Here is a 15,666-nt window from a genome sequence, read left to right as displayed (position 1 = left end):
CCCTGGTGCCACTGGGGCACAAAAGGAGGTTGGATGTGCAACACTCCCTTTCACGACAGTCTGAACTTCTGAAAGGGAGTCCAATTGAGTCTGAAAGAAAGCCGATAAGGCAGATTTTGATTGCTGAAAACTCTACCGTAGGCCTCTTCTTGGATTCACACCAAGAAACTTATTTTCTCCAGACCGGTAGTAATGTTTAGACGTTACCCCTCTTCTAATCCGAATAAGTGTGGGAACTACTTCCTTGGGAATATCCTTACGGACTAAGATCTGGCGCTCAACCGCCATGTCATCAAACGTAGCCGCGGTAAGTCCTAATACAAGCATGGCCCCTGTTCGCTACAGGTCCTCGCGCAAAAGGAAAAGGCCAGGGATCTCCTATGAGTAATTCCTGAGATCTGGATACCAAGCTCTCCTTGGCCAGTCTGAGACCATGAGGCTCGCCCGAATTTCCTTTTTATGAACCCAGAACTTTAGGAACGAGAGAAAACCTAGGGTATACATATACCGACTGAAAACACCCACGGTGTCACCAGTGCCTTCACTGTTCCTGTTTGAGGGTCCCATGACCTGGAACTCTGAAGCTTCTTGTTGAGACGAGATGCCATCATTCCTACTTGAAGAAAACCCAATGACATGTCTTCGAAGACTACTTGGAAGAGGTCTCCCCTCTCCTGGTTGGAGATAGTCTGCTGAAGAAGTCTGCTTCCCAGTCGTCCACTCCTGGAACGAACATTACTGACAAACGCTTGCATGTTTTTCCTCCCCGCGGAAAATCCTTGAGGCTTCTGCCATTTCTGCTGTTTTTCGTTGTAGAAAATCGTTGTAAACGGCCCTTAACTCTAGACCGTTAATGTGGTGATCATTTTCCTAACTTGACCATCTTCCTTGGAAGTTTTCCTCTTGAGTGACTGGCCCCCCAGCCTCGGAGGCTTGCATCCATGGTCACTAGGATCCAGGCCTGGATCCCGACCCTGCGCCCCTCTAGGAGGTGAGAACTGCGCAGCCACCACAGGAGTGAGATTCTGGTCTTGGAAGACAGGATTATCCTCCGGTGTAAGTGTAGGTGGGAACCAGACCCCTTATCCAACAGATCCCTCTGGAACACCCTGGCATGGAACCTCGTAGGCCGCAACCATCTTATCCAGCAACCGAATGTATTGATGAATTGACATTCTTGATGGTCTCGGAATTTGTTTGACCAGACTCTGGATCTCCAGAGCCTTTTCCACTGGAAGAACAAAACTCCTTGCAGTTCTGTGTCTAGTATTATTCCCAAACAGACAACCGCGTCGTTGGGACCAACAGTGATTCTGGCAAGTTCAGGAGCTAAACCTTGTTGATGAAGAACTGTCAGGGAGAGTGCAACGTTTTGAACTCGCCGTTATCAGGAAACCGTCCCAGTACGGGATAACTGTGACTCCTTACTAGCGACGGAGAAGTATCATTACCACCATCACCCTGGTGAAAATCCTTGGAGCCATGGACAGACCCACGCCAACGTCTGAAATTGGTAATGACACCCCTGAATTGCAAAACCTCATGTCTACTGAGAACATGGAAAAATTTTTTTTTTTTTAAAGATTGGAGATCACTGCCCTGAGAGATAGAGATTCCATCTTGGATTTGAATTTCTTTCAGTAGAAATTGAGGGATTTCGGATTGGTCTGACCGAGCCGTCTGGAGTCCCTGGCTACGGAGTACAGGCGGCAGTGGGCGAATGGGAGAGGACGCAGTGGATGACGTCATCACGCCCGGCGCACCTCCCGGAAGCGTTGCAGCCCACGGCTCCCGGTCCCAGGACGACGCCGGCGGGGAATGGAGGGCGGTCATATTCACATACCTTTATAAGGTAAGACGTGTTTGTGTGAGGTTTGGTTGTTTTTTTCACTAATCCACAACATAGCACCTTGAAAAAAACGCCCAAGAGGCGTTGAAACGCTGGTGTTTCAAACTATGTTTGTATTTTGATACGATTTGAATACACGCTTTTATGGCTTATTAAACCCGAGGAGTGCCGCCTGGTTCTTGAAATATAGAGGAGAGGAGCAGCAATCCATCCCAGAGAGCCGGCTTTGCATATAAGTATTGGAGGAAGGCACCCCGGTGGATGCTTCATGACAGCAAGTGCCATTATAAATATTGGAGATATATATATAAAATTTCTCTTACGTCCTAGAGAATGCTGGGGACTCCAAAAGGACCATGGGGTATAGACGGTATCCGCAGGAGCTTGGGCACACTGAAAAGACTTAAACTGGGTGTGAACTGGCTCCTCCCTCTATGCCCCTCCTCCAAACCTCAGTTATAGGAACTGTGCCCAGGAGAGACGGACATTTCGAGGAAAGGATTTTTGTTTAAACCAAGGGCTACAAACATACCAGCCCACACCACAAACATACCGTACAACCGGAGCAACAGTAAACCAGATAACAGTATGAATTAACAACAGTATGCAAACATTAACAGTATGAAAACAATAAAAACACAACCCGTGTATAAACTAATTTAACCAGCAAGAATACACTGCAAGTAACAGTCCGCACTGGGATGGGCGCCCAGCATCCTCTATGGACTAGGAGAAAAGGATTTACCGGTAGGTACTAAAATCCTATTTTCTCTTACGTCCTAGAGGATGCTGGGGACTCCAAAAGGACCATGGGGTTTATACCAAAGCTCCAGACCGGGCGGGAGAGTGCGGACGACTCTGCAGCACCGACTGAGCAAACGCAAGGTCCTCATCAGCCAGGGTATCAAACTTATAGAATTTAGCAAAAGTGTTTGAACCCGACCAGGTAGCAGCTCGGCAAAGCTGTAAAGCCGAGACGCCTCGGGCAGCCGCCCAAGAGGAGCCCACTTTTCTGGTAGAATGGGCTTTTACGGACTTCGGCACCGGTGGCCCGGCCGAAGAATGAGCTTGCTGAATCGTACTACAAATCCAGCGTGCAATAGTCTGTTTCGAAGCAGGATGACCAATCTTGTTAGAAGCATACAGGACAAACAGCGCCTCAGTTTTCCTGGCAACAGCCGTTCTGGCGACGTAGATTTTCAAAGCTCTCACAACATCAAGAGACTTTGGAACTGCCACAGCATCCGTAGCCACCGGCACCACAATACGTTGGTTAATGTGAAACGAAGAAACCACCTTCGGCAGAAATTGTTGACGAGTCCTCAATTCCTCCCTATCTGAATGAAAAATCAAGTACGGGCTCTTATGAGATAAAGCCGCCAACTCTGACACTCGCCTGGCAGACACCAGCGCCAACAGCATGACTACCTTCCAAGTGAGAAATTTCAACTCAACCTTACGCAAAGGTTCAAACCAGGAAGACATGAGAAACTGTAAGACCACCTCAAGATCCCATGGTGCCACAGGAGGCACAAACGGAGGATTGATATGCATTACTCCTTTCACAAAAGTCTGAACCTCTGGGAGGACAGCTAATTCTTTTTGAAAGAAAACAGACAAAGCCAAAATCTGCACTTTGATGGAGCCTAATTTCAGGCCTGCATCTACACCTGCCTGCAAAAAGTGGAGAAAACGACCCAAGTGAAATTCTTCCGCAGGAGCCATTTTAGTCTCACAACAGGAAACATACTTTCTCCAAATACGGTGATGTTTCGCCGTAACCTCCTTCCTAGCCTTAATGAGAGTGGGAATGACCTCCCCGGGAATACCCTTACAAGCTAAGATCTGGCGCTCAACTTCCATGCCGTCAAACGCAGCCGCGGTAAGTCTGGAAACACGCATGGACCCTGCAACAACAGGTCCTCTCTTAGAGGAAGCGGCCAAGGATCTTCCACCAGTAATTCCTGAAGATCCGGGTACCAGGCCCTTCTTGGCCAATCTGGAACGACGAGAATCGCCTCAACCCTTGCTCGTCGAATGATCCCCAGTACCTTTGGAATGAGAGGAAGTGGAGGGAACACATACACCGACTGGAACACCCACGGAGACACCAGGGCGTCCACTGCACTGGCTTGGGGGTCCCTTGACCTGGAACAATACCTCGGGAGCTTCTTGTTGAGACGAGACGCCATCATGTCGATCAGCGGAATTCCCCAACGCTTTGTCACCTCTGCAAATACCTCTTGGTGAAGAGCCCACTCTCCCGGATGGAGATCGTGTCTGCTGAGGAAATCTGCTTCCCAATTGTCCACTCCCGGTAGGAAGACTGCTGACAGGGCGCTCACGTGTTGTTCCGCCCAGCGAAGGATTCTTGTGGCCTCCGCCATTGTCGCTCTGCTCCTTGTTCCGCCTTGACGGTTTATATGTGCCACCGCTGTGATGTTGTCTGATTGTACCAGGACAGGTCGACCCTGAAGAAGGCTTCTTTCTTGTAGCAGGCCGTTGTAAATGGCTCTTAACTCGAGAACATTTATGTGGAGACAAGCTTCCTGGAGCTACCATTTTCCCTGGAAGTCTCTTCCTTGGGTGACTGCGCCCCAGCCCCGGAGACTTGCATCTGTTGTCAGAAGTACCCAATCCTGGATACCGAACCGGCGTCCCCCTAGGAGGTGAGAACTTTGTAGCCACCACAGGAGAGAAATTCTGGCTCTGGGAGATAGACTTATCTTCCCGTGCATGTGCAGGTGAGAGCCGGACCATTTGCTCAGCAAGTCCCACTGAAACACCCGGGCATGAAACCTGCCAAATGGAATGGCTTCGTACACCGCAACCATTTTCCCCAGAACCAGAGTACAGTGATGGATTGATACACTCGTCGGCCTCAGAAGTTCCCTGACCATCGTCTGCAGTTCCAGAGCTTTTTCTTCTGGAAGATATACTCTCCGTAACTCGGTGTCCAGAATCATGCCCAGAAAAGGCAGCCGAGTGGTCGGAATCAACTGAGATTTTGGCAAATTGAGCACCCAACCGTGCTGTCGCAGAACAGACAGCGACAAATCTACACTTCTCAGCAACCGTTCCTTGGACCTCGCCTTTATCAGGAGATCGTCCAAGTACGGGATAATTGTAACCCCTTGCTTGCGAAGGAGAACCATCATTTCTGCCATGACCTTGGTGAAAATCCTCGGGGCCGTGGAAATCCCAAACGGCAACGTCTGAAATTGGTAATGAGAATCCTGTATCGCAAACCCGAGGAAGGCCTGATGCGAAGGATATATCGGGACGTGTAAGTAGGCATCCTTTATGTCGACTGACGCCATAAAATCCCCCCTTCTCGGCTGGCAATCACAGCTTGAAGAGATTCCATCTTGAACTTGAAAACTATCAAGTATGGATTGAGGGATTTTAGATTCAGAATCGGTCTGACCGAACCGTCCGGTTTCGGCACAACAAAGAGGCTCGAGTAGAACCCCTCCCCCCGTTGGAACGGGAACAATGACCCTCTGTTGACACAATTTTTGTATCGCTGCCAGCACCACCTCCCTGTCCGGAAGAGAGACTGGTAAGGCCGAAATGAAAAACTGGTGAGGGGCACCTCCCGAAACTCCAGCTTGTATCCCTGAGACACAATCTCTAGGATCCAAGGATCCAGGTCTGATTGAATCCAGACCTGACTGAAGATTCGCAGACGACCCCCCCATCGGTCCGGACCCCCCCAGGGAAGCCCAAGCGTCATGCGGTGGACTTGGTAGAGGCAGGGGAGGACTTTTGGTCCTGGGCGCCGGACACGGCAGGCGACTTCCTTCCCCTTCCTCTACCCTTTGAAGCGAGGAAGGACGAACCTTTTCCACGCCTGTATTTATTGGGACGAAAGGACTGCATCTGCTGATGTGGTGCCTTTTTCTGTTGTGTGGGAACATAGGGAAGAAAAGAGGACTTACCCGCAGTTGCGGTAGAGACCAGGTCAGCCAAGCCGTCCCCAAACAAGACATTACCTTTGAAGGGTAAAGCTTCCATAGCTCTCTTGGAGTCGGCATCAGCATTCCATTGATGGATCCACAACGCCCTCCTGGCCGATATCGACATGGCATTGGCTCTTGATCCCAAGAGACAAACATCCCTCGCCGCATCCTTCAGGTAATCTGCAGCGTCCTTGATATAACCAAGAGTCAAAATAACATTATCTTTATCAAGGGTATCCATATCATTAGCTAAATTCTCAGCCAATTTAGCAATAGCACTACTCACCCATACCGACGCCACAGCAGGTCTGAGCAATGCACCCGAATTAGCAAAAATGGACTTCAGAGACGTCTCCAGCTTGCGATCCGCCGGATCCTTGAGAGCTGCCGTGTCAAGGGACGGAAGCGCCACTTTCTTAGACAAATGAGATAGAGCTTTGTCAACATTAGGAGACGACTCCCATTTTTCCATGTCATCAGAGGGGAAAGGATACGCCATGTAAATCCTCTTGGGAATCTGCCACCTCTTGTCCGGCGACTCCCAAGCCTTCTCACAAAGAGTATTCATTTCATGAGAGGGGGGAAACTTCACCTCAGGTTTTTTTTCCTTTGAACAAGCAAATCCTTGTTTCCCGTACCGCAGGTTCATCAGAAATGCGTAAAACATCTTTTATAGCCACAATCATGTATTGAATACTCTTAACTAATCGTGGATGTAAAGCCGCCTCAGTGAAATCGACCTCGGAATCAGAGTCCGTGTCGGTATCAGTATCTACCACTTGATTAAATGGCCGCTTTTGCGACCCCGATGGGGTCTGCACCTGAGATAAAGCCTCCTCCATGGACTTTTTCCACAGCTGTGTCTGTAACTCAGACTTATCCAACCTCTGATAAAGAAGCTACATTCGTATTAATTGTACTTAGCAATGTGAGTAAATCAAGTGTCGGCTGCGCCGACAGGCCCAAATCTAGACCCGCATCCGCTCCCCCAATAACCTCCTACGGTGAATAACATTCAGCCTCAGACATGCCGACACGTATAATAGACACACAGAATGTCTCAGCTAGGGGACAGGCCCACAATGAAGCCCAGATAGAGGACACAGATGGAGTATGCCAGCTCACACCCCAGCGCCCAAATATCCCGTCAAGGGATATATGTGACCAGCGCTGCTTAAATACCACCAAAATGCACCATAAACTGCGCCCCCCCCCTGATTAGCTCCCCGTTACTTGAGAGGAGCTGCGGAGGTCCCGGGCCAGCGGTTCCTTCAGCCGCGTGTTGGAGGAGAAAATGGCGCTTCAGCCGCGCGGCGAAGCTCCACCCCTTCCCGGCGCGCTTCAGCCCGACAAATTTGAAAATGTGAAAATGCCGGCGGGGGTCTGAGAAACGGTGCCGAGGCACCAAAAAGGCTTCTGCTAGCTCCCGGACCTCAGTAACATGCTGCCCAGGGCCCCCCCCCCCCAGCGCCCTGCACCCTGTGAGTGCCGTTGTGATAGTGTGTGGGAGCATGGAGCGCGGCGTTACCGCTGCGCTGTACCTGGTTACTGAAGTCTTCTGCCGTCCTGAAGTCTTCTGTTCTTCTCATACTCACCCGACTTCTTTCTTCTGGCTTCTGTGAGGGGGGTGACGGCGTGGCTCCGGGAACAAGCAGCTAGGCGCACCAAGTGATCGAACCCTCTGGAGCTAATGGTGTCCAGTAGCCTAAGAAGCAGAGCCCTTAACTAAGTAGAAGTAGGTCTGCTTCTCTCCCCTCAGTCCCACGATGCAGGAAGCCTGTAGCCAGCAGGTCTCCCTGAAATTAAAAAACCTAACAAAAGTCTTTTCTAGAGAAACTCAGGAGAGCTCCCCTAGTGAGTGTCCAGTCAGTCCTGGGCACAAAGTCTAACTAACTGAGGTCTGGAGGAGGGGCATAGAGGGAGGAGCCAGTTCACACCCAGTTTAAGTCTTTTCAGTGTGCCCAAGCTCCTGCGGATCCCGTCTATACCCCATGGTCCTTTTGGAGTCCCCAGCATTCTGTAGGACGTAAGAGAAATTTTATACATATACACACACACACACACATTATATATATATATATATATATTTCTAACATGGACCGGCACTCCCACTATTGAAAAATAGTGTGCCCTCTGGTATAAAAATAAGTAGAACGAAGGCTTCATCGCCTTCGTTTTATATATATATATATATATATATATATATATATATATATACATACATACACACTCGGTACTTTATTGCACCCTACGGGCGCTCTTCACACCGTTGTAAGGGGCTACGCCCCCTTAACCCTTGCACGCCTTTCTGGGGTTCAATATTTGTATTATATGGAGTATTACCTGCATTCCTTTGTTAGTGGTTAAATATTGCACAATGAAAGGGCGTGCGATGGTGAAGGAGGCGCAGCCCCTTGCGATGGCGTGAACAGCGCCTGCAGGGCACGATGTACAGAATGTAGCGGGTGCGGGGGGTGGGGACTGCGGATGGGGGATGGTGTCTGTAGATGCTGCGGGAGTAGGGGGGTCGGATGCGGGGGGGGGGGCGGATGAGGAAGGGTCGGGAGGTGCTGCGGGTGGGGGAGGGGCAGAGGAGTGGGAGCTGCAGATGGGGAGGGGTCCAGAGGTACTGCAGGAGAGGGAGGGGCAGGGGTGCCGCGGGTGGGGGAGGGGCAGGTCCGGGGATGTTGCGGATGGGTGAAGGGTTCCGGAGGTGCTGTGGGATGGGAAGGGGCGGAGGTGGAGTAGGGGGTCCGGAGGCGCCGCGGGTGTGGGAGAGGGGCAGGTGCGGGTGGTGCGGCGGATAGGGAAGGGGTCCGGAGGCGCTGCAGGTGGTGGAGGGGCAGGGGTGCCGTGGATGGGGAAGGGTGTCTGCAGAGGCTGCGGTTGGAGGGGGGGCAGGTGTGGGGGGAGACATATATGGGGGTATGGATGGTGAAGGGGGTCTGGAGGTGCTGAGGGTGGTGGAGGGGCGGGGGAGTGGGAGCCGTGGGTGGTGTAGGGGGTATGGAGGCACAGCGTGTGGGGGAGGGGTGGGGTGCCGCATGTGGTGGAGGGGAAGGTGCGGTGCATTGGGGAGGGGTCTGGAGGCGCTGCGGGTACTGTACCTGCCAAAAAGGTAGTTGGAAGGTATGCAGCAACAGGGCCAGGACAGGGGTGACGGGGCCAGGTCAGGGGTGACAGGGCAAGGACAGGGGTGACGGGGCCAGGACAGAAATGACAGGGACAGGACAGGGGTGACAGGGCCAGGGTAGGGGGAACGACAGGGCCAGGACAGGGGCGACAGGGCAAGGCCAGGGGCGACCAGGCTGCCCGCCCGCATCCCTCTCCCCACTCCTCAGTCACACCGCGGACCTTGCACGGCTGCTGAGCACTGTGGTAAGGGGAGACTGGGAGTGACTGGTTAGCCCCCAGGAGACGCTGTGGTCGGAGGGAGTCTGAGCATGCACACGGTGCAGACCTCGTGGCTATCGGGCACTGCGGTAAGGGAAGACTGGGAGTGACTTGTTAGCCCCCAGAAGACGCTGCGGCCGGAGGGAGGAGGGGGTCAGAGCCTGGAAGTGGCGTGAACTTCTGCAGCGCTGCCCGCTGGCTAAAGTGTGAGAAGGAGCTGGGCGCACCTCACTGCGGGCGGCAGCGCAGCAGCTAGCGGTGGGGTTGCTGGGGCTGGAGATAACAGAGGCAGTACTGAACCTGCATAGTGGCAGGTGCCCGCGCCAGAGAGCCCCTGCTGAGTATGCTGATGTGGGGGGTCAAGCACACAGTGAGCCGGTGCCCGTCTGTCTGTACGGCATACCCCCTCACACACCCCTGCCTAGAGCCGGATTAAGGGGGGGCCCCACAGTTTTAGGGGGCCCCCCGGCTGGAGTAGCTGTGACCCAGCTCTGAAACTCCCCCATCCTGCCAGCAACAGCAGCAGCATTGTGCCAAGGTCAGCACACGCTGCTGCGTTTTGGCAGGTCTGTGGTGTTGCAGGGAGGCTGCTGCTGCAAATGCAGAATGATTGCATTTTGACCGTTGCGCAAGGAATGCATGTGCAGTGTGCCGATAATCGCTCAGTGCGTGCATTCTCATATTTGCAAATGATAGTGAATCAGGTCCTAGGTACACATTATGCAATTACCGAACCCATATACCGATTTTCGACTGTTCAATGTGATAATCTCAGATTGCGTACACACCAATGGTCACATTATCATTCCAAAACCAGCTTGATCACATAATTAGATCTAACCTTCTGAACAACAATTTCTCCAAAAAGATACGCCGATATTTTGAACATTTAGTATGAAATTCTGATCAACTACAGAACAGTTCTGCAGATTATTTAAAATGTCATCTTTGCACGATCTTAAATCAAGTCATTTTTCAGATTATAATTATAAATCACTAGTGTGTACGCTTGAAACCAAATGTTCTTAAGATTACGTAATCACTCTGAAAATCGTAGTCTTTTGGATTGTGAGTGAAAAATCACAGAGCTATGTATCTACATAAGCAAGATAACCATTAAAAAAATTTTTTTTTAAATCACGCTCTCCTGGCTGGTAGATTGTGATCGATTTTGGTCTACCTCTGCCATAATGTTACCTCAGAATTACTTCTTACAGTTTTGCTTCTTAACATGCTTATAAAATCGCTATACCTTACTAAATCTGTTATTATATATACACTGCATTACTTACATGGGATGTTTACTGAGCCTTTTATAATGCCATATTCTTTAATTTCCCATGGCTCTCGAACATCAATGAGTACAACTCCATCCTTCTTCAGTAAGTCTTTCAATTCTTTATATTCAATGGTTGTGCTAAGACTGACGGACAGGCTGCGGGTCACGGACCATCTTGGACCAAAAGCTGCAATAAATGGTATGCAAAGATCATTAAAATACAAACTTAACGCATTAACATAATATACATTTTGCCATTAGTCTTTGGCAACGTACAACTAATGTTACCACAGACAAACTTTTTTGATCTTCTTCACAACACTTTAATATTAATAATATTTTTTTGAAAATATAGTAATCTCCGTTTATTAACTAAATGATTGACTGTAGATACTGGCAACAAAAAGATGACCCTGGATCAGGAGAGAGAGAGAGAGAGAGAGAGAGAGAGAGAGAGAGAGAGAGAGAGAGAGAGAGAGAGAGAGAGAGAGAGAGAGAGAGAGAGAGAGAGAGAGAGAGAGAGAGTGTGTGTGTGTGTGCTTATAGGGTAAGCATTTCGATAACTGGTAGAGCATAACCTAGCCACGCCATTCCAACAGTTTCTCCATAAAAAGGAACAAGACTGCACCAAAAACACCTCTGTTTGAGAAACACTGCACCGGAATGTTAATTTTTTCTTTACTCAGTTAAGGGCACCATACATTAGGATGAAAATGGCCGATTTCGGGCATTCGGCCTGATATATCTGATGAAATCGGGCATTATGGAGGTGTTTCCGATCCGATGCGCGTTCCCATGAGCATCGGATCGGATCCTCCAGATTTAATGTGCTGCACATTCAATCAAGTCCGACCCCGCAGCCATGGCTGGGATCATCCAAGATACTTTGTATGCAAAAGGACAGCATACGATGTATCTTGGGCAATCCTACCCCCCGGGAGGCTGCCGGGGTGATCGCCTGCGACATGTTAGACGGACATGTCGCGTAAGTGTATGGGGCCCTTAACATGAATTGTTTTGCTAGCTACAAAAAAGTATTGTGAAACTTTGCCAAATTATTTTGCACTTGATTTATGTTAGTGGAGTGTGTTCATAGACTGGGAGATATGTATCAAAGCTTGGAGATAAAGTCGAGAGATATAAAGCACTAACCAATCAGCTTCCAACTCTCATGCTACAAGTTGTTTGAATAAGGACAGAAGCTGATTGGTTAGTAATTTCTCTCTTGCCATGCACTGATAACCCCCTACACTTGGTTCTGTTTCCCTCAATCTCTATACCGACCAGGTAACTTTCACACACAAAATGATTATCGCAAAAAAAGCGCATGTCTGATAATCGCATTACGGAAACTTATTGAGTTGTGGCTAGGAACATTGGTACATTTTGTAAGAAAATGACCGCTATCAAATGACTAATATGTTGGCGACATACTGCTACCGCTCAGCGATGGTCGTCATTTTGATAAGGGCATTTTCTGTATGGAGTCTTTATGTTGTTTCTTCACACAGTCCAAAAACTATACTGCTTAGTTTAAGTTTATTGACTTCTGACAAAACTGACCCTAGTTTGGGTGCACGATAGTGACTTCAGACTGCATTTCATGGGGCTGAAACTGATGGAAAGTGCTGCCTCATATGGCAACATTATACAAATAATAGGATTTTAATTACCTACCGGTAAATCCTTTTCTCATAGTCCATAAGGGATATTGGGGAGACTTGGGGGGTCATTCCGACCCGCTCGCACGTTTTCTCTCGCAGCCGTGCGAATGGGTCCGGAATGCGCATGCACAACGGGCGCAATGCGCAGGCGTGTCGCTGCCCAGCAACGGGGAACGCCGGGCAGCGACTGAATTAAAGAAGGAAACTATCTCTGCCGCGATCACACAGTCATTGACCGGAGGAAGGTGTTCCGAGGCGTCAACTGACCGTTTTCGGGGAGTGGAGATCCGAACGCAGGCGTGTCGAGGCGTTTGGCGGCCGGATGTCTGACGTCAATTCCGGGACCTGAGACGCTAAAGTGATTGCAACAGGTAAGTAAGTCCAGACCTACTCCTCATCTGCACAAAGCTTTTTTGCATAGCTCGACTGCACAAGCAAACGTAGCCTTGCTATGCAAAAATCCACTCCCCCATAGGCGGCGTCTACCTGATCGCACGGGCAGCAAAAAGTTGCAGCGTGCGGTCAGGTCAGAATGAGGGCCTTAGTACAATGGGGTATAGCCGGTGTCCAAAGGAGCCGCTGCACTTTAAATTTCTTCACTGGGTGTGCTGGCTCCTCCCCTCTATGCCCCCTTCCACAGGCAGTTATAGGTAAAACAGTGCCCGAAGGAGAAAGGACATATGAGAGAAGGAACATGACAACAAAGAGTGGTGAGATTTATACACCAGCACACCACTAACAACCAGCAAGGCTGGTAACAACAACAACAACAACAGCTGAACAGGTAGCCATATAAAAGAGAACATGCAGAAAAGTCAACGCACTGAGGCGGGCGCTCAATGGGGGTCATTCCGACCCGATCGCTCACTGCAGTTTATCGCAGCGATCGGGTCGGAACTGCGCATGCGCCGGCGCATGCCGGACGACCGAAGGCCGTCGTTCCCTAGCGATTGCCTCTGCCTGGTGGTCGCTTGGTGGGAGGGGGCGGCACGGTGGCGTTTGGCCGCCGCTTTGGGGGACGCGGTCTGGCCAACGCAGGCGTGGCCGAACCGTGCGGGGGCAAGCCGCAGCGGCTGCGTGACGTCACACGCAGCCGCTGCGACCAGGGGTAGCGACGAGCAACTCCCGGCCAGCCGCAGCAGCTGCACTGGCCGGGAGTTACTCATCAAGTACAAAGCATCGCCGCAGTGCGATGCTTTTGTACTTGTGCGGGGGGAGGCGGACAGACATGCGGGGAGGGCTAGCCTTGTGCTAGGCGTCCCCCTGCATGTCAGGGAAAATGATCGTAGCTGTGCTAAATTTAGCACAGCTACGATCAATTCGGAATGACCCCCAATATCCCTTATGGACTAGGAGAAAAGGATTTACGAGTAGGTAATTAAAATCCTATTTTCTCTAGCATCCATAAGGGATATTAGGGAGACTTACTACGATGGGGACGCCCCAAAGCTTCCAGAATGAGCGGGAACGTGCGGAGACTTCTGCAGCACTGCCTGCCCAAACTGGGTATCCTCTTTGGCCAGGGTATCAAACTTGTAGAACTACACAAAAGTCTTCTGCCCCGACCAGGAAGCAGCTCGGCATAGTTGCAAGGCTGAGATTCCACGGGCAGCCGCCCAGGAAGAGTCCATTGATCTTGTAGAGTGGGCCTTCAGAGACCTAGGAACAGGTAAGGCTGCCAACACAAGCCTGGATAGTAAGCCTAAGCCAACGAGCAATGGACTGCTTTGAAGCAGGGCAACCCTTTTTCTGCGCATCATAGAGCACGAACAAGGAATCACTGATCCGAGCCGTTCGCTTGACATAGATCTTCAAGGCTCGCACAGCATCCAATGCCTCCGGAAGAGCAGAAGTGCCAGAACCGGACAGAACCACAATAGATTGATTCAAGTGGAACGCAGAGACAACCTTCGGCAGGAACTGTTGCCGAGTCCTGAGCTCCGCTCTGTCCTCATAAAAGACCAAGTAAGGGCTTTTGCACGATAAAGCTCCTAACTCTGAGACATGCCTAGCAGAAGCCAAGGCTACTAACATCACTGTCTTCCACGTGGGGTACTTGACCTCTACTGTCGCCATAAGTTCAAACCAAGAGGACTGTAGAAATGCCAACACTATATTCTAATCCCAGGGTGCCGTGGGCGGCACAAAAGGAGGTTGAATGTGAAGTACACCTTGCAAGGACTGAACTTCTGGCAAGACTGCTAAATTCTTCTGGAAGAAAATTGAGGGGGCTGAAATCTGGACCTTAATGGAACCCAGACATAAGCCCTTATCTACACCAGCCTGCAGGAAACAGAGGAAACGTCCCAAGTGGAACTCCGCAGGCAGTTATGTGCGTTCCTCGCACCAAGAGATATCTCCTCCAGATATGATGATAGTGATTTGACGTCACAGGTTTCCTGGCCTGAACCATGGTAGCAATAACGTTTTTGGAAAGGCCCTTGTGAGTTATGATGTTCCGCTCAACTTCCATGCCGTCAAACGAAGCTGCCATAAGTCCCGGTAGACGAACAGTCCTTGTTGAAGATGATCTCTTCTCAGTGGCAGAGGCCAAGGGTTTTCTACGAACATATCCAGAAGATCCGCGCACCGCGCCCTCCGAGGCCAATCTGGGGCAATCAGAACTGCCTGGACTCTTTGACTCCTGATTCGCTTGAACACCCTTGGGAACAACAGAATCGGAGAAAACAGGTAGACCAGCCTGTAAGGCCAAGGCGACGTCAAAGCATCCACTGCCCTCGCCTGAGGGTCCCTGGTTCGTGAGCAATATCAAGGAAGCTTCCTGTTGAGCAGAGAAGCCATCATGTCCCCACCGGTCGATGATCTGCTGAAACACCTGATGATGAAGCCCCCAATTTCCCGAGTAGAGATTGTGACGACTCAGGAAGTCTGCTTCCCAGTTGTCCACTCCCGAAATGAAGATTGCGGACATTGCTCTTGCATTTCTTTCTGCCCAGAGGAGTATTTTTGACACCTCTCGCATGCAGGCCCTGCCTTTTGTCCCTCCTTGCCAATTGATGTACGCCACTGCTGTGGCGTTGTCGGACTATACCTGGATCGCGTGATCCCTGAGGAGAAGTATGAAGCAGAGCATTGTAGATCGCCCGATGTTCCAGAATGTTGATCGGAAGGAGGGCTTTGCTGGCTGACCACCTGCCCTGGAACTGAGCCCCTTGGGTGACAGCTCCCCCTCCTCTCAGACTCGCATCTGTCAAGAAGAGGATACAATCCTGAATCCCGAAACCCCAGCCTTCCAGGAGATTGGAAGACTGCAGCCACCACAGGAGGGAAATCCTGGCCTGAAGTGATAGCCGTATCATACGGTGCATCTGAAGATGTGATCCGGACCACTTGCTCAGGAGAGCCAATTGAAATGTTCTGGCATAGAACCTCCCATATTGGATAGCCTCGTATGAGGCAACCATCTTCCCCAACAATCTTATGCAAAGATGGATGGAAATTCGAGCAGGTCGGAGCACCATGCGGACCATCTCCTGAAGTGTTCTCGCCTTGTCCTCT

At 50.5% G+C, this 15,666-nt stretch overlaps 1 protein-coding gene across 2 annotated transcripts in view; it reads right to left on the bottom strand.

The window, feature by feature from the left end:
* TSTD3 (thiosulfate sulfurtransferase like domain containing 3) overlaps window positions 1–15,666 on the bottom strand; it is a 96,279-nt gene that overhangs the window by 28,168 nt on the left and 52,445 nt on the right. For both annotated transcript variants that reach the window (XM_063917031.1, XM_063917032.1), the window contains exon 2: window positions 10,497–10,670. In XM_063917031.1, the coding sequence (XP_063773101.1) occupies window positions 10,497–10,670 (174 nt within the window). The remainder of the gene's footprint in view (window positions 1–10,496; window positions 10,671–15,666) is intronic.

Source organism: Pseudophryne corroboree, chromosome 4, assembly GCF_028390025.1.
Source record: "Pseudophryne corroboree isolate aPseCor3 chromosome 4, aPseCor3.hap2, whole genome shotgun sequence".
In the NCBI taxonomy this organism is placed as follows: Eukaryota; Metazoa; Chordata; class Amphibia; order Anura; family Myobatrachidae; genus Pseudophryne; species Pseudophryne corroboree.
The sequence above is the reverse complement of the archived record's forward strand: the minus strand, read 5'-3'. Positions and strand labels throughout refer to the sequence as shown.